The sequence below is a fragment of the Mus caroli genome, chromosome 4 (genome assembly GCF_900094665.2).
Source record: "Mus caroli chromosome 4, CAROLI_EIJ_v1.1, whole genome shotgun sequence".
Lineage (NCBI taxonomy): Eukaryota > Metazoa > Chordata > Mammalia > Rodentia > Muridae > Mus > Mus caroli.
In genome coordinates this window covers 119,000,700-119,022,551 of record NC_034573.1, presented here as the reverse complement: position 1 = coordinate 119,022,551, position 21,852 = coordinate 119,000,700, and the positions used below count along the sequence as shown (strand labels likewise).

Here is a 21,852-nt window from a genome sequence, read left to right as displayed (position 1 = left end):
ATATAGGAAGGTTGGGTGAGGCACGTTTTGGGGGTTTTGTCAGACCCTAGCTGGAAGGCTTGCTGAACCAATGTCCTTTCCTCACAGATCCACAGAAGAAACTGGTCTGACCGTCATCACTCAACTGGCCCTGCTGACCCATCCCAGGGATACAGTCTCTCAGGGACCCGAGCAGCTCCAAGGAACAGAGGATTTGGCAGACACAACCTAAGACAGGATGCCTGCGGCCTTAATCTCCACAGCCTCCATGTTTATGCAAGCCTGGTGTTGCCCATCCTCCAAATTACCCCTCCCCTCATGCCTTTGCCTGAAAGGATTCACCTCCAGCAGCCCTTCAGCCTCGGCCTTAGCCTCCACTTGAAGAAGGTAGCTGGTGGGAGGGGGTGGCTGTGCCCCCCCACCCCGGCCCCCAAGGCCACAGTGGTGGGAGGGGAGCAGAATACGTTGTTTATTTTGTTTCATGTCTGGAATCATGTTTATTGTAATCCAGAATCAAAGCACTTTGCAAAGTGGCTACATGTCCATCCTCCAGGGCTCAGGAAACAATATTCCAAGAGCCTGTTTACACAGTGGTAGCGCCAGTGCTTGGTAGCCAGCCCCCAGCTGGGACCAGTCTGTCCACTCTGCCAATCCAGTCCACTCCTTTCCTTAGTTCTCGGAGATGGGCAAGTCTCATGCCCATAGGCTCCCCAGGCTGCTGGCAGGAGTGGGGCTGTGGAATTCCAAAGCACAAAAGGTGCAGTCGAGGCTAGCCTTCCTGTGCCTCAACTCACCACCAACCACTCTCCTGCCTTCCAGTTCTGTCAGGTGCTCCTTCTAGGGGACTCATGGTGAGGAGAGAGAAGCCAGAGGAGGCCTGTGGGCACTATACTAAGAAACCAAAAACCAGACTAGGGAGCCATCTGGATGTTGGCATGTTGGGTACCTGTCCTGTGACACTTGATTGTGCTTGGGTGGATGGGCACAGCCTCAGAGCCAGGAGCTCATGGGATGTGTCCATTTCGGCTTGGCAGAAAATACTGCCAAGGTGTGGGGAGGGTCTGGCAGGGACTTCCTTCCTGGGCAGTGGGCCCAGGCCTATTCCTCAGATTCTTTCTCTGACCTGTCTCCACTCTTCGGTGCATGTCCTTTCTGCAGCTACCTTTCTGCCAGGTGGAGGGAGCTGTGGGTTTGTGGCCAAGATGGGGAGCCAAAGGCTTATGTTACTACCCCAGGCTCTTCTCTAGAAGAGGGGATAAGCCGTGATCTTTCCAGCAGGCCGGTGGCTATCCCCAGAGAGCAGCCTCTGCTTTCTCTTCCTAGAATCTCATGACTTGTACCACCTCGAGGTGAGCTGGAGTTCCTGTAGGCTCCATGGCTGCTGGGAGGGAGGACAATCAAATTAAGTCCTTTTCTGCCCCAGGATGCAGGGCTGGTCGGAAGCCCTCGGGGACGGGGAGGCAGCCGCCTTGGCTTCCCCTCTCCTGGGTCGCTGGAGCTCTTGCCCTGGCTTGGGTTCTTCTCTGTGTTTCCCCACCGGGTGGGCCACAGTACAAAGAAGGAAGGAGAGTCTACAAGAGACATCTCTGTCCTCTGGGGTAAATGAGCTTGACCTTGTGCAAATGGAGAGACCAAAAGCCTCTGATTTTTAATTTGCATAAAAATATTAGAAGAGAGAAATATATATCTATATTTCCTTACTTTGAGTCTTTGATATGTCTCTATAAACAATCCTTTCCCTATGCCTCCTCCTCTGAAGCTTGAGTGAGACACATGACAAAGCTGTGTTTCATTAAAAGGTATTAATTAAATGATTGAAACTTGGCTGTGACTGCTGTTTTCCAGACATCAGCAGCAGGTGATACCTGGTAATACGTGGTAACAAGGTTTGAGGAATGCACACCTCATGCTAGCATGAACCTAATGCCCAGGCTAATGAACCACAGAAGGACCTGGCTGTGGTAGGCAGGCCAGTGCTCTGGCCCACATGAGATGGTGTCCTGCTTACTGACCCAAGCCAAGGGGACACTCAGGATGTCCATTAACTTGTCCCTGCCTGTCTCATCCCAATGTGTGGCTAAAGTCAGTGATCCCAGGTTAGGTAAGCGTAGCAGCTGCCCTGCACTCACGCTGTCTCCTGAGATGATGTAGTTCACGAGACTCCGTCCAGAAAGCCTTTTCAGACACTTTATTTGAACTTGACAGTGGCGGTTAGGGATTTGCTTGAGATGCCTTATGGAGTATCTCACATTCTGAAGAAAGTCCCACAGTTTCAGTCCATCTCCATCCTGCTGCTAACAGCTGGCTTGTTTAGGGAATGTCCAATCTGGCCAGATCAAGGGAACCCCAAGAGAGCCAGGGCAAGTCCTGCCTCTGGTGCCAAGCCTCAGGTTTGGCAAGCCTGGAGAATGCTGCCAGCCCTGGAGAGCTTGGGAGATCTCTAGGCTCTCTTTTCCCTTCTTTTCAAATCCCACAATTTCCTGACGGGGAGAAGCTGTAATTAGCCCAGACCAGGCACTCGATCTCAGCTAGTACAGCTGCAGGGAAAACCCCATGGAAACTTGGGAACCAGTGTTTTTCCAATTACAGGGACCATGGAATAAACTTTTTTCTGTGGGTTCTATTGAAACCAGATTTCTCAAGTCAGCTGCCAAGGGAAGAAGGTAGGGCCAGTCTGCCGCTGGGCAGCATCTCCTTAGCCCAGGCACTCCGTTTCCTTTCAGCCAGGCTGGGTGATCCCACACAGTAGGAAGGTGAGCTGTCCCTTTCCAAATCCTGCCCCTTGTCAGCAGTTCAGACCTGGTGGGAGCGGGTGAGAGACGCAACAAGTCGAGCCAGCAGACGGGATGGTGGGAGAGCACAGAGCTGGCTAGCTGATGTTACCCCCTTTTAGTGATTTACAGGAGATGAATCCCAGCTTGGTCATGAAGTTGGTTTGCTTCCACTGTGCGATGCACTCCTCAGAAATTTTAAAGTCGGCCTGAACAAAACAGACAAAAAAATAAATAAAATAAAGGCATGATGGTGGGATACAACATTCTTACATTATTAGAATAAGCTGGCCCAACTTTTCCATTTGTCCTGGAACTTGCTATGTAGACCAGACTAGTCTCAAAACTCACAGAGCTCTGCCTGCCCATGCTCCTGAGTACTGGATTAAAGGTGTGCACCATCACACCTGGGCCCGGCTTCTCAGCACAGTTCCCAAAGGCTTCTGTGTTCTTACCTTCTGATAAGCACATTTATATCCATGAGTAAGGAGGACAAAGACCTCTGGATCACTGATACCCAGCGCAGTACCAGGGTGTGCACTGAAATGCTACAGATCAAACCTATAGCCTTGCTTAATACCTATGCTGGGTGTCCTGCTGCTGAGTGTCCCCCAGGCTGCCTGCAGCAGACTAACAGTGAGTACAGCGCACCATGAATATGATCCCTGCCGCTGTGTGAGGAGACGGCTTCAAGCATAAGAAGCAGATGAACATGAATGCCCCTTGATCCAGCAAAAGACCAGAAGGAAACACTTGCGGATTTGTCTAGCAGCTTTGAGACAGGTCATTGTGTAGCCCAGGCTGGCCTAGACCTCCTTATATAAGTCAGTCTGTCTCTAAGTACTGGAATTACAATGTAGGCACCAACACACCCAGCAGGACTATGGATAGTCTCATTTTTGGCCCTGTATTTAAGACAGTTTCTATGGTGGCTGTTCCATGGAGAGAGCAAATGTGCTATATTGGATGCAATCTAGGCATGTAGGACAGGGCCTGACACATGAGTAGGCGAGTCCAGGACCACCTGTGTGTGCATTGGTGCGTGTTCTAAGTTCAAGGTGGGTAATAGGGTCTGCTTCCTTTCTTCATTTGTGTGCTGTGGGATGGAGGGCCAAAACCTGAGCCCTTTGCCACACCGCCCTTGGCTCCATGATTTCTGGTGACCCTGAGTGTCTTAGCAGGCATCTTGCCAGGTAAGATATGGATAACATCCCGTCTGCTGCTCTCTCACACTGGATCAAATGGACACCACCTCAGTGCTTCACGTCAGTACTCAGCATGAGTAGGGTCCTGAGACTAAGCTCCTCACACTCAGATCTGAATGAGGGCAGAGGGGTCAGATGCAGGAGAGAGGGGAAGACGCAGCTGCTGATTTCAATAACAGCACACTGCCCGGGGCAGCCTGGGCAAGGAGGGACAGCACCCTGGGGCAGCCTGGGCAAGGAGGGACAGCACACTGGGGCAGCCTGGGCAGAGGAGGATTACACACTGGGGCAGCCTGGGCAAGGAGGGACAGCACACTGGGGCAGCCTGGGCAGAGGAGGACTACACACTGGGGCAGCCTGGGCAAGGAGGGACAGCACACTGGGGCAGCCTGGGCAGAGGAGGACTACAGTGGGTTAGTCCTATAGCTAACACTGGTTTCTCAAGGTGTGGGTCGCCCTTGAGAGGATGCTCACACGCACTCAGGTGAACCATGTGACCCTTCTCCCCAATGTAACTGTCAGTAAGACTAGAGCCAGTGACTGGGCAGTGGAGGGAGTAAGGTGGCACTGGAGGTTTGAGAGGAGGTTGCCTGGTAGGGGGTGGGGCGGGGAGGAAGAAGAAGCAGAGGAAAAGGAAGGAGGAGGAGGAGGAGGATTTTTCCAACAAGAGGGCACTAGCATTTTACCTGCAGCTTCTCAAAGACTTTCTTCTTGGGTTTGAGCTCCTCATCTGGCTGGCCCTTCTCATAGCCCTGTACGAATACTCGTTCACCAGGAGCAGAGCCAGCAGGAGGGTCCAGAGGTTCAACCTGGCGGCTCACCCCTTCTCTGGAGAGACAAGAAAAGGCAAGATTATGGATTTCCCTCCCAACTGCTGTGGATGCTAGAGGGATTTAGGACACCCTCAGCGCTGTAGCCCAGAAGGTCCCCATCACCTTTCCACATCCCTGAACATATAACCAGGGCTTTCCTTTTCCTGGGAAGTTACATCTAAGTCTCCAGCAAGGACTCTGTCCACAGTTACAACATGCCTGCATCCTGGCTCCACCTCTTTCTAGTAATGAGACATCTTCAGTTACGTTTGTGTGTTTGGAGAGTCTCATGTAACCCAGGCTATACTTGAACTTACTATGTAGCTGAACTGATTCTCAGGCTACTTCTTACCCAGTGCTAGACTGTGGTGTGGATCACCATGCTCACATTTATGAGGTGCTGGAGATCAACCCTGCTTCATGCCAACTAAGCCTGAGCCCCACCAACTGAGCTTCATCCTTGTATCTGGTGATACAGGCTCTCACTGTGTAGCTCAGCCTGGCCTGGACCTTGAGATGCAAACCAGGCTTATTAAAGAGACCCCCCTCTCCCTTTGTCTCCCGTGTGTTATGATTAAGGTGGGTGCTGCCCAGCCCAGCATCCACTAATTTTTATTTTACCCTTAATTATGTAATTAATTCTTCCCCCCTCCCCCAAGACAGGATTTCTTTGTTGCCCTGGCTCTCCTGGAACTTGCCCTATAGACCAGACTGGCCTCAAACTCATCCTGCCTCTGCTTCTAAGCTCTAGGATTACAGGTGTGTACCACCACCGCCTGGCAATTCTCTTTTCTTTTCTTTTTTTTCGAGACAGGGTTTTTCTGTATAGCCCTGGTTGTCCTGGAACTCACTCTGTAGACCAGGCTGGCCTCAAACTCAGAAATCCACCTGCCTCTGCCTCCCAAGTGCTGGACTAAAGGCATGTGCCACCACTGCCCGGCTTTTTTTTTTTAAAGGCAGGGTCTTCCTTCCTATGTAACTCTGGAACTCACTATGTAGACCAGACCTGCCTCTGCCTGTGCCTCCCAAGTGCTGGGACTAAAGGCATGTGCCCCCTCACCTGACTACCCATGTAGTTTTACTTTAACAGTCTATCTGGACGCAGATGTCTCACTCACAGAACTTGTATAGTGGCCCCTTTATGCCTCATCTTTTAGCATCATCAGGAAGGGAGCTGTTTTCTCAGGGCTTGCACGCGGCATACAGAAAGACATCCCGCAGACCAATCCTCCGTCTCTTGCCCTCCCCTGGCCCTGGCCCACCAAATCCTCACTCACACAGAAGCACACAGTAGCATGCCCTGCGAGTCCACGCCTCTCATCTTCTGGGGTTTCAGATTGCACAGCACCACCACCAGCCTGTCCTGCAGTTCTTCTTTGGGCACAAACTGTACGAGGCCGCTCACCACAGTCCTGGGTTCAGCTTCCCCCACATCAATCTTCTCCACATACAGGCTATCTGCATCTGGGTGCTGCCAGCAAGAGATTCTTGTTAGAGGGCCAGAGAGGGCTCCGTGGGTACAGGTGCTTGCTACCAAGCCTGACCACCTGAGTTAGATCCCCAGATCGCACACACATGGCATGCATAGTCCTCCCAAACCCCCAAAATACAAATAGATAAACAGGGGATGCCCACAGTGGAGTGGATTAAATGCTGGTGAGTAGTCTCTGCAGGGACACCTGCTGTTCCCAGAGCTCCCCTGCCCTGGCCTCTTTTCATCTTTGGGACAAGGTCTCACTATCTAGCCAAGGCTAGCCTACAACTTGTGATCCTTATGCCTCAGCTTCCCCAATCCTAGAGTCACAGGCATGTGCTTATCTCAATTGGCTTTGAGAACAAGTCTTGAAGGAACATGTACTTCACAAAGGTCTAGAGTTGAGAAATAAACCTAGTGGCCTGTGGAAAATCTCCTAATGGAGACTAAAGACTGGACTGTTGGTGGCTGGGACTGGACTAATGTTGACTGTGGTGGGAAGCTTAGGCCCATAGAATGTCAAGACATCAATGTCAGGGGAGAGAAAGGCCTAGAACAATGGCTCCCAGCCAATGACTGGGAGACATGACCTGTCTGCAAAAGGGAAGCCCCCTCCTCCCCACAGACCCACACCCCCACTGTCTAGGGGTAAGAGGCCAACCTAAGGAAAGACCTAAAGCTGGTCCAGGCAAGCTGGTCCATCCTAGCTGGGCATCATGATGGCCAAGTTCCCTCTGTTCCTGGCTGTGTACAAGGTTCAGAGGCCGCCTGCAATTAGACCCCAGGGACGCACTTCCCACCTCCAGCTAGGTTTCCTACAGATGGAAACATACAAACCTAACCCTTCTCTGCCTCTTTGGGATGTGGTGAGGAGTGACTACCTTCTCCACGCTGAGGATTTTGCCCACACGAATATCCAGCCGGGATGGGATGACTTCCTCTGGTTCTGAGTTCTTGGCAGGGCCTTTGGCAGGAGGCTCTGGGGATGAGAAGAACTCCATGGAGTCAGACTCTCCCAAGACTTGCCCCATCCCAATGGCAGGCCAGTACTGACAGCACCAGATGAGGATACTGAAGAGGCAGGACTTAGAAGAGAGTCCCAGATCCTATCCACTGAGTCATACTTTAACACGGGCTCAGCAACCCTGCAGAAGGGATTTCATTCCCCCCCCCCCACACACACACATCTTTTCTCATCATTAGGCCAGAGGGCAGGACCTGTAGTGGTCTGGCCACCTCGGGATATTTCTACTTATAAAATCCAGGCAGAATTTGCGGAGTCTATTCTGGAAGGGTCACATGAAGTATCTATGGCAGTACCTAAGTGTCACGGGAAACTGGATGGCTAACTCATGAGACCGAAGCAGAGATGGGAGCCTGGAGCCTGTGAAGGTGAGCTTTGCCATGAACAGATGGCCATTGTGAATACCAACTGTAGACAAGTTCACTGAACCTGAGGCAGGCTTCTAGGCGTGGCCCCTCCCACACTAGCCTCTTAGCAGTGCTGGTGTAAGAGAAGGTAACCAGCTCACAGTGTCAGGCAAAGGCAGCCTCAGGCGGCCCCAAGCTGAACTTACTCTGCTTTGAAGGTCCCGGGTAGGCAGCACTGGCCAGCTTCTTCAGGGCTGGAGTATTAAACTTTTCTCTAATGGGGTCCAGCAACTTGTTCAGGGCGACTTCAACAGAATTCTTTAGGTCTCCAGGGTGTACGACCTGCAGAAGTAAACAAGGCCCGGTGAGAAGAGGCCTGGACCCGAGTATTAAAGAGGCGGCATGGCAGACAGAAGTACGTTCCCAGCAGTCTTGAGCCTCACAACACTCTTATGAGACAACGTAGGACAGAGAAGGGTAACTGGTCTCTCTCAGGCAGGTCTCACTATGTAGCCTAGGTTACCCTCAAACACACAGGCTTCCTGCTTAGCCCCATGGAATGCTGGAATCACAAATGTCTGCTGCTGTATTCAGCCTGACCCAGGTCTTCTGGCCGTGAACTCTATTCTAGCTTATGGGCTGTGTAGGCAGAGTGTGCTCATTATTCTGATTCTCTTAGTCTGTTCATGCTCTGAGGTATAAACCAAACATCAGCCACTGAAAATGTTCACACAGGAAAGCCTGAGCCTAAAGACTGAGTTACACATACAAGCTCCAGTTAGAGGTGTGATTGGACCCCTAACCCTTTTGTAGCTTTTATGTGCATTGGTGTTTTGCCTGCATGTCTGTCTGTGTGACTGGGCATCTCTCACCTGCAAGGCTGGTCTAAATGCTCTAAAGTCTGCGCATCGATGGGATAACACAAGAAATCCCACATAGGACCTGGTATGAAACACCACAGTCATGCACAGGCACATGAAGGCTGGGGAGACAGCTCCGTGCTTAGAAGGGCACTCATTGCTCTTGCAGAGGACCCAGGTTCAATCGCCAGCACCCACAGGGTGGATCACAATACCATCCATGACTCCAGTTTTAGAGGACCCTCCCACATTCTCTTCTCATTTCTGTGGGCATCAAATGTGCTTGTGGTATACATACATACTTGTAGGCAAAACATGCATGACATGCAATTAAGGAAAAAAAAAAACCTTTAAAGGTGCAGACACACTAAAAATTCTCTACAAAAATCACCTCTGGGGGCTGGAGAGATGGCTCAGTGGTTAAGAGCACTCACTGCTCTTCTGAAGGTCCTGAGTTCAAATCCCAGAAACCACATGGTGGCTCACAGCCATCCATGATGAGATCTGGCGCCCTCTTCTGGGGTGTCTGAAGACAGCTACAGTGTATTTACATATAATAATAAATACATTATTATATTAGCCGGAGCAAGCAGAGCTAGAGCGAGCAGAGGTCCTGAGTTCAATTCCCAGGAACATGATGGCTCACAACCATCTGTATGTACAGCTACAGTGTACTCATATACATAAAATAAATAAATAAATCTTTAAAGTGTATATGAAACAATGAACTGTGTTTGGCCACATGCCCCAGATGTTTACACACTGTATGTGTAAACATTCCCAGATCTGAAGAAATGTAAGATCTAAACCACTTCTGGGTTTTCCTTTTTTGAGACAGAGTTTTTCTGTCCTGGAACTGTAGACCAGGTTGACCTTGAACTCAAGAGATCTGCCTGCTTCTGCCTCCAAGTGCTGGGAATAAAGGCGTGCGCTACATCTGCCCCACCTTCTGTTCTTTATGGATTTGGATAAGGGATAGCAATTCAACCTGTGACTCAGAAACTCCTGTTTTACTGTGTGTCCTTCAGTTACTGTTTTGGAGCTAAGTCTAGCCTGGAAGTCCTTAGAGAGGATTGCTGTGACATCAATGACGTTTCTGTTTCTGATGCTACTTCTTCACTTCCTGGGGACTTTAATTTAGTTAATTTTGAACAAAAGCTTTAGGCCTGCAGCTCTGCAGATGTGAATTAAGATTTAGTTTATTGGTTGCAGTATCCATGCCATAAGTGCTCCACAGCCACTTGTCACTAGGGAGTGACTTCTGTGAAGATCAAAAATACGGGACACACCCAACTGAAAATCTACCATGGCAAGTGCTATGGGAAAAGGTGACTGCAGAGTTTTCCAGAAGCGTCCTTCTGATTCTGCTCAGCATTCCCACAAAGAACTGCTTCCAGGGGTGTGCTATGGTGACCTGCTTCAGACAGCAGAGAAGGATTTCAGAGCCATGTTTCTGACACATTCCCTAATGGGCCACATGCCAGACCTCAGGGATCAGTCTCCTCCAGCTGCTGCTCAAACCCGCTTACATCCAGTATTGTCTCCAAGCCGGCTCTCCAGCTGCTGAACCTGCGCTTCTAAGGGAAGGGATGGCAAAGTCAAGGGAGTCAGCCTGCCTTCACCAACTACTGAGATTATTACAAAGTTTCTCTTAGGTGGTTCATGGTGGTGCCCACTTTTTGTTTTGTTTGTGTTTTTTTGAGGCAGGGTTTCTCTGTGTAGCCCTGGCTATCCTGGAACTCACTTTGTAGACCAGGCTGGCCTCGAACTCAGAAATCCGCCTGCACCGTGTGCACCACCACCGCCCGGCCGGTGTGCCCACTTTTTTTTTTTTTTTTAAAGATTTATTTATTGATTATATGTAAGTACACTGTAGCTGTCTTCAGACACTCCAGAAGAGGGAGTCAGATCTCGTTACGGATGGTTGTGAGCCACCATGTGGTTGCTGGGATTTGAACTCCGGACCTTTGGAAGAGCAGTCAGGTGCTCTTACCCACTGAGCCATCTCACCAGCCCTGGTGTGCCCACTTTTAATCCCAGCACTGAGGAGGCAGACACAGGCGGATCTCTGTGAGTTCCAGGATAGCCAGGGATACATAGAGACCTTTTATTAAAGATCTAATATATGTATATAAATATTTTTCAATTCTTAAAGTTACATGTATATTTGTGTGCCTGGTACACGTACACTACTGCCTTTGGAAGGCAAGAAGATGGCATTGGAGTCCCTTGAGGTGGTGTCCCAGGCAGCGTAAGCTGCCTAATGTGGATACTGGTAACTGAACCCCAGTTCTCTGCAAGAGCAGTAAGTGCTCTTAACAACTGAGGTGTCTCTCTCCCAATCCTGTCTTGCATTAGCCCTCTGGAGCCATGAGAAGAGAACCCAGCTCTTCTTATACCCCAAGACAGAATATATACTGACATTCTGGCTAAATGTGACTACTTCTGTTTTCAAAGATTTCTTTTAAAATATTATGTGTATGAACATGTCTGGGTGTGAGTCTGCCCTAAGCGTGGACACGGAGAAGCACTCTTGATTGCATCGCTCTTTGGAGAGGACTGGGGATCAGTAACTTAGCTGTGTGCTCGTTGCCCATCTACTTAATAAAGTACTCGAATCCGCATCTAAGTCATTCACAAAACACAGCCTCCGTGGCTACTAAGACAGAGCTGTATGTGCACACAGGCTGGCAGCCGAGAGGGAGAGAGCTGCCAGACTCCAGAGGTCTTCATCTTTCTTTAGCATTACCTCAGCAGCGAAGTCCTTCTCCAGCTCTAGGTAAACGGTGTAGGTCTTGTTTCCACCCCACTTCTCATCTCTCAGGATCACAAACTCTACAACATAGCAACAAACAAGTCAGGAACTGTCTGTTGTAACTCCTCAACCCAATGCACTTGTATGTGTGTGTGTGTGTGTGTGTGTGTGTGTGTGTGTGTGTGTGTGTGTGGTATTTAATGCCTTTTACTTTTACCAGGTGAGTCATTTCACCAGCCCTGGCGTTTGACTTTTCATTTCTTGGTGCTAGGACTAGCCCTAGGCTGATGCATGTTAAACATGGCCTCTCAGCTGAGTGTTTTTGTTCTCTAATAGATAAGCAGCCACACTGTGTATCCATCAAAAATCACTGCTTAGAACTCTTTTGTATTCTAGTTTGACACGTCTGCCTCTAGTCTCATTTTGGATTCACCTCCACAGCCTGACAACCCTCTAAAGCCCCACCTGGTAGTGAACACAAGACAACTAAGGGACAGCCCAGTCTCACAACACACACTTTGTATATGGAATCAGGGCAGCCAGCCGTCCCTGCAGGACCTGGATCTTTGAGCCGGCCCTGAGACCCTCTCTTACCAGACTTGAGAGGGAAGAGGACATGTTTGATGAAGGACAGAACCCCGTTGTTCTCCACATTGCCCGGCTCACAGAAGGCTTTCTTCAGCTTTTTCTTCACGTCCTCCTTCTGATCAAGGAGGTCGATTTTGGACTCCTAGAAGTCAGGAGGGAAGAGACCTCTTGTGGTAGAAAATGAGAACACACTCAACTAATATTAACACACACATTATATAATTTTTAAAAGTTTACTTTAGGGGGCTGGTGAGATGGCTCAGCGGTTAAGAGCACCCGACTGCTCTTCCAAAGGTCAGGAGTTCAATTCCCAGCAACCACATGGTGGCTCACAACCATCCGTAACGAGATCTGACTCCCTCTTCTGGCGTGTCTGAGGACAGCTACAGTGTACTTACATATAATAAATAAAATAAATAAATAAATTAAAAAAAAAAAAGTTTACTTTAATGAAGTCTAATCTCTCCATTTTTCCCTTGATGAATTATACACCTTTTCTCTTCTTTTGAGCTAGGATCGCACGTAACCCAGGCTGATGTCAAACCTGCTATGGATGCTCGTGAACTGATCTTCCCATCTTTACCTCTCCAGTGTCAGACTTGCAGGAATGTACCTTTACCTCTCCAGTGTCAGACTTGCAGGTAGGTACTGTTAGGCCTGCTTCATGCAGTGTTGAGTCAATCCCAGGGCTTCATGCATGCTGGGTGAGCACATTACCAACTAAACTATGTGCATGTCCTACCCACCCACCACCCACCCATCCTGAGTAGATATGTGTACACATGTATGCAGGTGACTGGAGGACCAGAAGAGGATGGAGGGTCTCCTGAAACTGGAATGGCAAGTGGTCTTGAGCCACCTGTTGTGGGTGCTGGGAACTGAACCTGGGTCCTCTACAAGAACGTGTGCTCCTAACCACTGAACTATCTCTTTAGTTTCATATAAATTCTTAAAATGGTGTTTGTTTGTTTGTTTGTTTGAGACAGGGTTTCTCTTTGTAGCCCTGGCTGTCCTGGAACTCACTCTGTAGACCAGGCTGGCCTAAACTCAAAGATCTGCTCTACCTCCCAAGTGTGTGGTGTGTGCTACCACTGCTCGGCAAAACAAAAATTTTTAAATAAAGATTTTAGTTATGTGAGGTGGCACAACACTCATTAACAGTTTGAAGCCAGGACTGGTGAGATGGCTAAGCAGGTAACGGTGCCACCAAGGCTGACTTGTAGTGTCCATATTCCTGCCTCAGTCTCCAGGGTGCTGACAGGACAGGTAGACAGTATCACCAAGCTCAGCACAGAAGGGCTGAACTTTATCACAGCCCCAGGAAGGAAGAAATGCGCTCGCTCTGGTCATCAGCAGCACTGGTTACAAGATGGCTGCTGCCTGGCTGGTGATGTACTAAGTGACATAAGGTCATCCTCACAGCACAGCCATTCGGACTCTCCAGTTGGCTAGGTTACTGTTCTTTGCAGTCTTCAATCCATCTTTTGCTGGAGTCTTCTAGATTCAAGAAACAGTTGTGTGTGTGGAGGGGCCAGCAAGATGGCTCAGTGGGTCCATGTTCCTGATGACTTGAGTTCAATCCCTGGTCCCCTCATGGCAGAAAGAAAGAACCAGCTTCCCTAAGTAGTCCTTTGACACATGGGCCATGGCAGGTGTGGATCCACACATACACACAGGTCAATGTCTGAGGATGTAGCTGTGGACGGATGCTTGCCTCACACGGGAGAGGCCCTCAGTCCAATCCCCAAGACAAAATGAATGGGAAGGGAGCAGCACCATCTTTGGCCTGGTGAAGTGCCTCACTGGGAAAAGAACTTATAGATGCAGGCACGCAGGCATGCACGCATACACACACACAGACACACACAAAATAAATAAATGTAAAGTGTAAAGAAATGGTTAGCAATTTACCTCTTCTGACGAGCTCATTTTGCTCCCAGTTAACCCAGGGACCATGGGATTCATCAGGTGGACCCGTTTTGAGTAGCCAAGTGCGGGAAGATACTAGAATGAAAAACACAATAAAAACAAAGCACTAAATATAAGCTAGCCAGGTGTGAGACGCTGTATCAAAGATAAAGCTAAAGGGCTGGAAACATAGCTCGTCTTGTAGGCGCTTGCCTAGCATGTTCAAAGTGCTGGGTTTGACCCTTAGGACCTCACACCTGGGCATGGGGTCTGTAACCCGTTTTTGGGAGGTAGAAGCAATTAGATGCTCAAGGGCATCCTTGGTTACACAGCAAATTAGAGGCTAGCCTAGGCTACAAGAAGTCCTGTGTCAGAAAAGCCAACCTGCTATGCCAGGTACGGTGACATCTGCCTTTAATCCCAGCACTCGGAAGGTGTAGGTAGAGGCAGGGGAATCTATAATTATAAGGCAAACTGAACTTGATCGGAAGTTCTAGCCATCTACGGTTATATAGTAGCAACCCACTTTAACTCTTTTTCCCCTCAAAAAACCTAAATGCTGTCACCCTACCCAAGAGACACTGTACACACTTTCCCATTCATTAAATACATCTGAAAACTATTTCAATATAGTGTGTGTGCATATGCGTGCATGCATGTGCATGCTTATATGAGGGTGCACACGCCCAGGTGAGTACGAGGCCAGGGGCTGACATTGAATTTCAATTTCGTTTTTCAATTGCTTTCCTACTGTATTTATTTTGAGACAGCGTTTCGCGCTGACCTGGAGCTCCATGTTTTGACTGCACTGGCTGGCTAGTGAGCCCCAGCATCCGTGGGTCTTTGCCTCTGCTAGACTGTCACTGTGGACACACGCCTCAGAGCAGGCGTTTAAGTGATAGGTGGTGATTCAGACTCACTGTCCCCTGATTGCAAAGCAAGCACTTTACCCACTGAAGCGTCTCCTCAGCCCTCAGAACGCCCCTATCTAACTCTCTGCCACTGGATATGCTTATCTCTAAATATCTGCTTTAAATGAATAACGTGGTGAGCACTCGCTCACGCGGCTCAAGCTTTATTTACTTGTTCTTGCTCTTAGGTCACGTTTCCCGGAGCAGATTTAGGTCCAAGGACAGGAGCATCTATCTGAGAGTTGTCAAAGTATCCTAGGAATTTGTATTTCTGCTTGAGCTGTTTTCTTTACGCCTTGCCCAAGTCAGGTTTCAAGAAGCTTTGAAAAATTACCAACTACAGAGGCCAGAGAGATGGCTCAGTGGTTAACACCACTGGCTGCTCTTCTAGAAGACCTAGGTTCAGATGCTCAGAAGCCCCAGTGAGTTCAGGCCCAAGAGACCCGACACCGTCTTCTGGCTTCTGGTACATAGACATATATGCAAATGAAATACCCATAATCATTAAGAATAAGAAAAAAAAGATCTGAAACCCCAAACCACACCAACAGCCTTCTCAATGTACTCAAGCTCTATCCAGGCAAAGTACTACGTGCTTGTGCCGACTTCCTCCAAAACCCCGGTGAGCTTCATTTCCCGGACCAGCAGATTCTACAAAAACTCAGGGCAGTGCAAACCAAATGCTGGAGGAGAGAATAGTCCTCCTGACTGGTAGGAACAGGATGGAACCGAATCCAGCAGCGCAGCTTCCTGCGGGTTGGTACCAAGAGTGTGTGGGCTGCTGAGGCAGACAGAGTGGGCTCAGCTACACCTGGTTAGCATGGACAGCCACCATCCAGCGTACTTAGGACCAGTGTGACCATATTATATAGTTGAGTCAATGTCAGCTGTGTACCTCAGAGGTATGAATGAGGAGTGGACACTCACCTTCTCTGCAAAGGTAAAAATCTTCCTCTGATCCACACCGCCGAACTGGGCATCTACTTTTAAGTACTCCTCATCCAAAGCCTGTGGAAAGAAACAGAGTGTGAACACCTATGGTCTTGGTCCCCTATGGTCTGAGCCAGAAAATTTTGAATCACATGAGTTCTCATAGGGTGGAGCCAGGAGAGAAACAAGCAACACAGAGCCTCCCTGGTGGCTCAGAAACAGCTGTGGAGTTCATGTGAGATCATTACTGCACATGGAGTAGACTCTGCTTTCAGGATGCTCAGAGTCTAATTCAGTGTGGGAGGAAGTGATGTTGAAGGTCTCCCACTGAATGAGGCATGTCACATTGAAGATGCCATGGAGCAGTGACTCCTGCCAGCCTGCCAGCCAGCCAGTCACTATGAGTACTTGGGAAGTAGAAGCAGGAGGTTTTACTGAGGTCATGAGTTCAAGACCAGCCTGGACAACACAATAAGACACTCTAGGGATAAAAAGGCCTTCAAAGTTGGGTGTGTGAGTAGTAAGCACACATGCTTACCTTGCATAAGGTCCCGGGTTCAGTCCTGGACACCAAATCCCCACTAAAAATGCTTATGGCTACTTAGCTAAGAGTTTGTAAAGCAGGCTCTTTACCCATGAGGCCCAGAGCTCTGCTGCAATGTGCAAGAACTGATTCTCTCTTTTCACTACGTGGGTCTTGGGAGATGGAAGTCAGGTCATCAGGCTAGGTGGCAAGTGCCTTAACTGTCCAAGCCATCTTGCTGGCTGAGATTCAGGTCTTTTCTGTTGCTTTGCTTTTGAATAAAGTTTCCTTGATACTTTGGAGGCATGGGGAGGGCAATACTGAACTGCATATAGCGCTCATGTCTATAATCCCAGCAATTGAGAGGCTGAAACAGAGACTGCTATGAGGTTTAGAGCAATCTATTGCTATACAGTGAGCTACAGATAATTGCCCCCATTTCCCCAATACCAAAACCGAAACAAAACAAAACCCCAAAAACCAAACCAGTAAAGTAGGAGCACTAACTGAACACTTGCCAGGCCTGGTGCCAGCCCTGTGGATTCAGGGATGAATCAGACCCACTTCCTCCCTGCAAGCTCAATTATCTACTTGGGGAGAGACACGCAAACAGATCATTTCAGCAGAGCATTTAAGGGCTAACTACATGCTCATGTTAGGAACCGGGCCAATACCCATAGTCTAGTCAGCTGGGTGTGGGAAAGTCTTCCTAGAACCAGACTGTGGGTTGGACTTGAGGTTTTTGACTACAAACAGGAGACAGAGTGAGAAGGCAGAGAGTGTGAAGTGTTTAGGAAAATGTAAGTGCCTCACAGTCTGGGAAAGCTGACTTCAAGCGACGTGGTGCTGGTGAGTGGAGAGGTTAGACAAGGAGGCGAGTGCCAGGTATGATGGTTGTAACTGACTGCAGCCTCAGTCCTGCCAAGGCAGAAGCAGGCAGATTCCCATGAGTTCAAGGCCAGTCTACTCTACTTAGAGGGTTCTAATCCAGAGAGAGCTACAAAGACTGTCTCAAAAATTAAAGTAGCTAGAGGAGGTGGTATATACCTTTAATCCTAGCACTGAGGAGGCAGAGGTAGGAATTCAAAGCCAGCCCCCTTCACATAATGAGTTCTAGTCCAGCCAAGGCCATAAAGTGAGAACTTGCCAAAAAAATAAATAAATAATAAAAAGAAAAAAAGCTGGGCCAGGCAGTGGTGGCGCATACCTTTAATCCCAGCACTTGGGAGGCAGAAGCAGGTGGATTTCTGAGTTTGAGGCCAGCCTGGTCTACAGAGGGAGTTCCAGGACAGCCAGGGCTACACAGAGAAACCCCGTCTCAATAAAACCAAAAAAAAGAAAAAAGAAAAAAGAAAAGAAAAAGCAAAAGAAAAGTTGGTAAGACCATGAGTGTCATATTAGTACTGCCTAGAATGCCTTAGTTAGTACTACCCTACCACTGGACAGTTAAGGAAAGATGTGACCAGCACTGAAGAAAGATACCAGTTAGGGACAGAGCAGGGCACAGACTGGAGGCCTGTGTAGGCTAGAGACAGAGAGGCTTACAGCAGCACTAACAGGCTGTTCTAAGAGTCTAGGTGAAAACACCCATGACCCAAAGCAACGGAGATGTGGAACAAGAACAAGGTCAAGAGGCTGGAAGATAGCTCAGCGGTTAAGAGCACTGGCTACTCTTTCAGAAGACCCAGGTTCAATTCCCAGCATCCTCACAATAGCTCACAAATGTCTGTAATTATAGTTCCAGGGGATCCGACCCTCAAACAGACAAAACACCAATGTACATAGAATAAAATAAATTAAAATCTTAAGAGCTGACAGTGTGTGTGCCCACATGTATGTGGAGACCAGGGATGGGTGTTGAGTGTTTCTGTTGCTCCCCACCAGAGGCAGTATCTCTCACTGAATTTGGAGCTCACTAACTTGGCTAGTCTTGTTAGTTAGGGATGGACCAACCTGTCTCTAAGATTAGAAGTTATCTTGTTACAAGGTCAAAACAAATTCATTGCTGTTTTCTGTAGGTCTTGACCCTTTTTTTTTGAAATTTGACATGTTCCACACCCCATACTCTGACCTCAACTTTGAACTGCTAATTAATTGTGAGATGTTCTACCAAGTTCCTATGTAACCAAAACCCTTGTGGCCCCCCTGGCCTTCTAGTTTGGGGCCAGAAGAAGCCCATTCCTCGAGGCTGGAGAGATGGCTCAGTAAGCAGTTAAGAGCACTGACTACTCTTCCAGAGGTCCTGAGTTCAATTCCCAGCAACCACATGGTGGCTCACAACCATCTGATGGTCTCTTCTGGTGTGTGTGTGAAGGCAGCTACAGTGCACTCACATTAAATAAATAAATGAATAAATAAATCTTTAAAAAAGAAGTGTGTACTACCACAGTCAGTTAAGCTTAAAAAAAAAACAAACAAACAACAACAACAAAAATTAACAAACAAAAAACCCAAAAACCAAAACCAAAAACCATTCCTCCTGCAGGGGTTCTTCTCTCAACTGCAGCTTTAGGGAGACAGCCCTGAGAGAAAATAAAGCTTGTTTAATTCAAGGGGAAAAAAAATGGTTTGGCGTTCTTTCCTCTCCTTTGATGAGATCAACAGTCAGCTTGCCTGGGATTCCCTGTCTCTACCTCCCAAGGTTAGGGATTCCAGGCAGGCTCCATACCTGCTCGCCTTTTTAAATTTCATGTGGGTGCTGATGCAGCAAGCACCTTATGCATGGAACCACCTCCTGAATTTAAAAAGCACAATTGGTAAAACAGGGTAGAGAGGAAGAAAGGGGAACACAAAGGCTGAGTAAAAATTTGTTTCCAACAGATCTCTGTGGGCTGGAAAGCTGGCTCAGCGGTGAAGAGAACTGACTGCTCTTCCAGAGGTCCTGAGTTCAAATCCCAGCAACCACATGGGGCTCACAACCATCTGTAATGGGATCTGATGCCCTCTTCTGGTGTGTCTGATGATAGCTACAGTGTACTCAGATAAATAAAATAAATGAGTATTAAAATCCAAAACTAAAACCAAAAAAAAACCCTCTCTGTAATGATGACAGTCCATGTTGGTGCTGCCCGAGCTCGTAGCCATTAGTAGCCACACATGGTTACCATGAACTAGAAAACGATTCAAGAACTAAATGAGATGGAGTTTCTGTGTAACAGCTCTGGCCTGGATCTCACTTTGTAGAGGAGGCTGGCTTCAAACTCACAAGAGTTCTGACTACCTCTGCCTCCCAAATGCTGGGATGAAAAGTGTGCACCATCATATTGGTCAGAAGAGACTAATTAAAACAAACAAACAAACAAACAATAAAACCCAGGTAGAAGTTCATGTCATGACATCATCTCAAAAGAACTAAAACCAAATACTCCTTAGCAAGTGGAGGGAGGGGGGCGGAGGGTAGAGAAATGAATGGCTCAGCAGCTGGGAACACTGGATGTTCCTTTAGAGGACCTGGGTTTGATTCCTAGGCTTCATGGAGGCTCACTACTGTCTGTAGTGACAAGGGGAGACTGGCTTTTCACCCTGAACTCATGATGATCCATCCCCCTGCTTCTCTGTTTCTAGTGCTCAGATTACAGGCCCAGGATGAGCAGTGCGCAGATGCACACTTTTTCATGTGAAACTGGAGATCAAAGTCATAGCCTGTGGAAGCTAGGCAAACACCCAGTAAGCTGACCTACAGTCATTAAAATTGTGCTCATTATATTGCCCAGGCTTGCCCAAACGCCTAGGCTTAAGTGGTTCTCCTGTCTTATCTTTTTTTTTTCTTGGTTGTTTATTTGAGAAAGAGTCTTTCTATGTAGCTTTGGCTTAGAACTCATGATGTAGCCCAGGCTGGACTTGAACTCACAGAAGTCCATCTGCCTCTGCCTCCTGAGTGCTGGGGTTAAAGGTGTTCGCCTCCACACCCAGCTTCTTCTCTAGGAGCTGGGTCCAACAAAGCTGTCTCACCCCGCACAGCTAACTTTTTAATGTTTTCCCTCCTTGTAGTGCTGGAGGCCAAACCTAGGCAAGCATTCTACCACTGTGATGTTTGAAACCCTTTAGTTTCCCCCACTGAAACAGTGTTTACTATTTGTTCTGGCTATCCTTGTTTTGGAATTTGCTACATAGTCTGGGATGGCCTTGAACTCACAGAGATCCACCTGGCTCTTTTTTTTTTTTTTTTTTTTTTTTGAGACAGACTCTGGCTATGTAACCTTGGCCAATCTTGAACCCACAATCGAGCAGCCTTAAAGAACAGAAAAGAAATAGGGGAGATAGGAACTTACAACCCAAGAAGTATCCAGGAAGGAAAAGAGCCAGGAAAAAAGGCATTGTGTTACCCGAAAAGTACATGGGTACACACAGTCAGTGCCCTGAGAGGCTTGCACCCCACCCTTAAAAACAGTGCAGAGGGCTGGAGAGATGGCTCAGTGGTTAAGAGCCCTGGCTGTTCTTCCAGAAGTCCCAGGTTCAATTCACAGCGCTCATATGGTTGCTCTTAACTATCTGTAATTCCAGTTCCAAGGGATCCAACATACTCATACAGACACACAAGTAGGCAAGTCAGCAATACACAGAAAAAAAAATTTAAAAAGTAGAAAGAGAACGTGCAGAATGAGAACACCCTTTTCCTACCTGCAGACCGGGGTACAGCAGACCACTCAGCAAAGGGTGCTCCACCTGCTTCACAACCTCAGCCCCCGCCTTCTTGGCATCGTGTTGTGTGACCACAGAGGACAGTCGGTACACATCCAGTGTGTACTCTCTGAAGAAGAGCAGGAGGAGAGAGCTGTGAGGCAGGCCTCAGTGCCCCAGCAGAATCCTGTAGCACATTCACTGCCCGACCTTAGCACACTCGAAAGATGGCGGAGTCACAGTGCTTCTACAACATCAGATCCACCCACTTAGCCAAGCTATTATTTTATGTTTCTAGTTTTTCTTTTGCTTCTGAAAAACATCCAGCTATTATCTTGTGGCACACTGCATCTTTTCCACTCACCTTTCTCTTCTGGAACCCCTAATCAAAAAAATACAATTTCCCAGTCTTCCTTTAAGACCTTACATTTAAAAAAAAAATTTTTTTTAAAGTATGTGTAAGGAATAATAAACCGGCTGGAGAGGTGGCTCAGGGGTTAAGAGCACTTTGACCTGGGTTTGGTTCCCAGTATCTACACAGTAGCTCACAACCATATCTATAACTCCAGTTGCAGGGGCACTGATGCCCTCTTCTGACTTCTGTAGGCAGCAGGCATGCCAGGGCTGTGCATATACACATGCAGACCAAACACTCAGAAAACAAACCTAAGTAGATAAAGAAGTAACAACTAATACAAAGAATAGTACCTAGCTACAGTTTAAGAAAAATGACTGAAAGTCACCTCGGCAGCACCTAGCGTCCTCTGCGGATTTGCCGTCTTTAGAGGAACCCTTATCGTGAGCCTGCTGCTGCTTTCCAGCTTGGCACTTGTGTCTGTAAGCTGTGTGTCTATACTTGCATACATGGGCACACAGCTTGGGTGCCAGGAAAATACGGATTTACATCTCAAACTGCAGTGAACAATGCCAAACCATTCCCCAAAGTGATTTTTGTCAATTTTATTACCTAGTTTTGCTATTTAAAAATTTTGTCCATTCAGCCACTGCATTGTGATTTCTCACTAGGATTTTTTTTTTTAGAAGTTTATTTTTTTTTTTTTTGGTTTTTCGAGACAGGGTTTCTCTGTGTAGCCCTGGCTGTCCTGGCACTCACTTTGTAGACCAGGCTGGCCTCGAACTCAGAA

General features: G+C 48.0%; 2 protein-coding genes across 4 annotated transcripts in view; one reads left to right on the top strand and one right to left on the bottom strand.

Moving 5' to 3' along the window:
• The window catches only part of Kiaa1522 (KIAA1522 ortholog), a 30,026-nt gene extending 28,223 nt beyond the window's left edge, over window positions 1-1,803 (top strand). For all 3 annotated transcript variants that reach the window (XM_021161239.2, XM_029476097.1, XM_029476098.1), the window contains exon 7: window positions 88-1,803. In XM_021161239.2, coding sequence (XP_021016898.1) covers window positions 88-110 — 23 coding nt within the window. In that variant the 3' untranslated portion in view covers window positions 111-1,803. The remainder of the gene's footprint in view (window positions 1-87) is intronic.
• A 349-nt stretch (window positions 1,804-2,152) lies between these two features.
• Window positions 2,153-21,852, bottom strand: part of Yars (tyrosyl-tRNA synthetase) — a 29,837-nt gene continuing 10,137 nt past the window's right edge. Inside the window, exons 4-13 of the mRNA XM_021159392.2 lie at window positions 20,708-20,837; window positions 15,562-15,642; window positions 13,727-13,819; window positions 11,822-11,957; window positions 11,222-11,307; window positions 7,819-7,954; window positions 7,123-7,220; window positions 6,045-6,238; window positions 4,642-4,783; window positions 2,153-2,959 (exon numbers count right to left, since the gene is read on the bottom strand). Of these exons, the coding sequence (XP_021015051.1) occupies window positions 2,849-2,959; window positions 4,642-4,783; window positions 6,045-6,238; window positions 7,123-7,220; window positions 7,819-7,954; window positions 11,222-11,307; window positions 11,822-11,957; window positions 13,727-13,819; window positions 15,562-15,642; window positions 20,708-20,837 (1,207 nt within the window). The 3' untranslated portion in view covers window positions 2,153-2,848. The remainder of the gene's footprint in view (window positions 2,960-4,641; window positions 4,784-6,044; window positions 6,239-7,122; window positions 7,221-7,818; window positions 7,955-11,221; window positions 11,308-11,821; window positions 11,958-13,726; window positions 13,820-15,561; window positions 15,643-20,707; window positions 20,838-21,852) is intronic.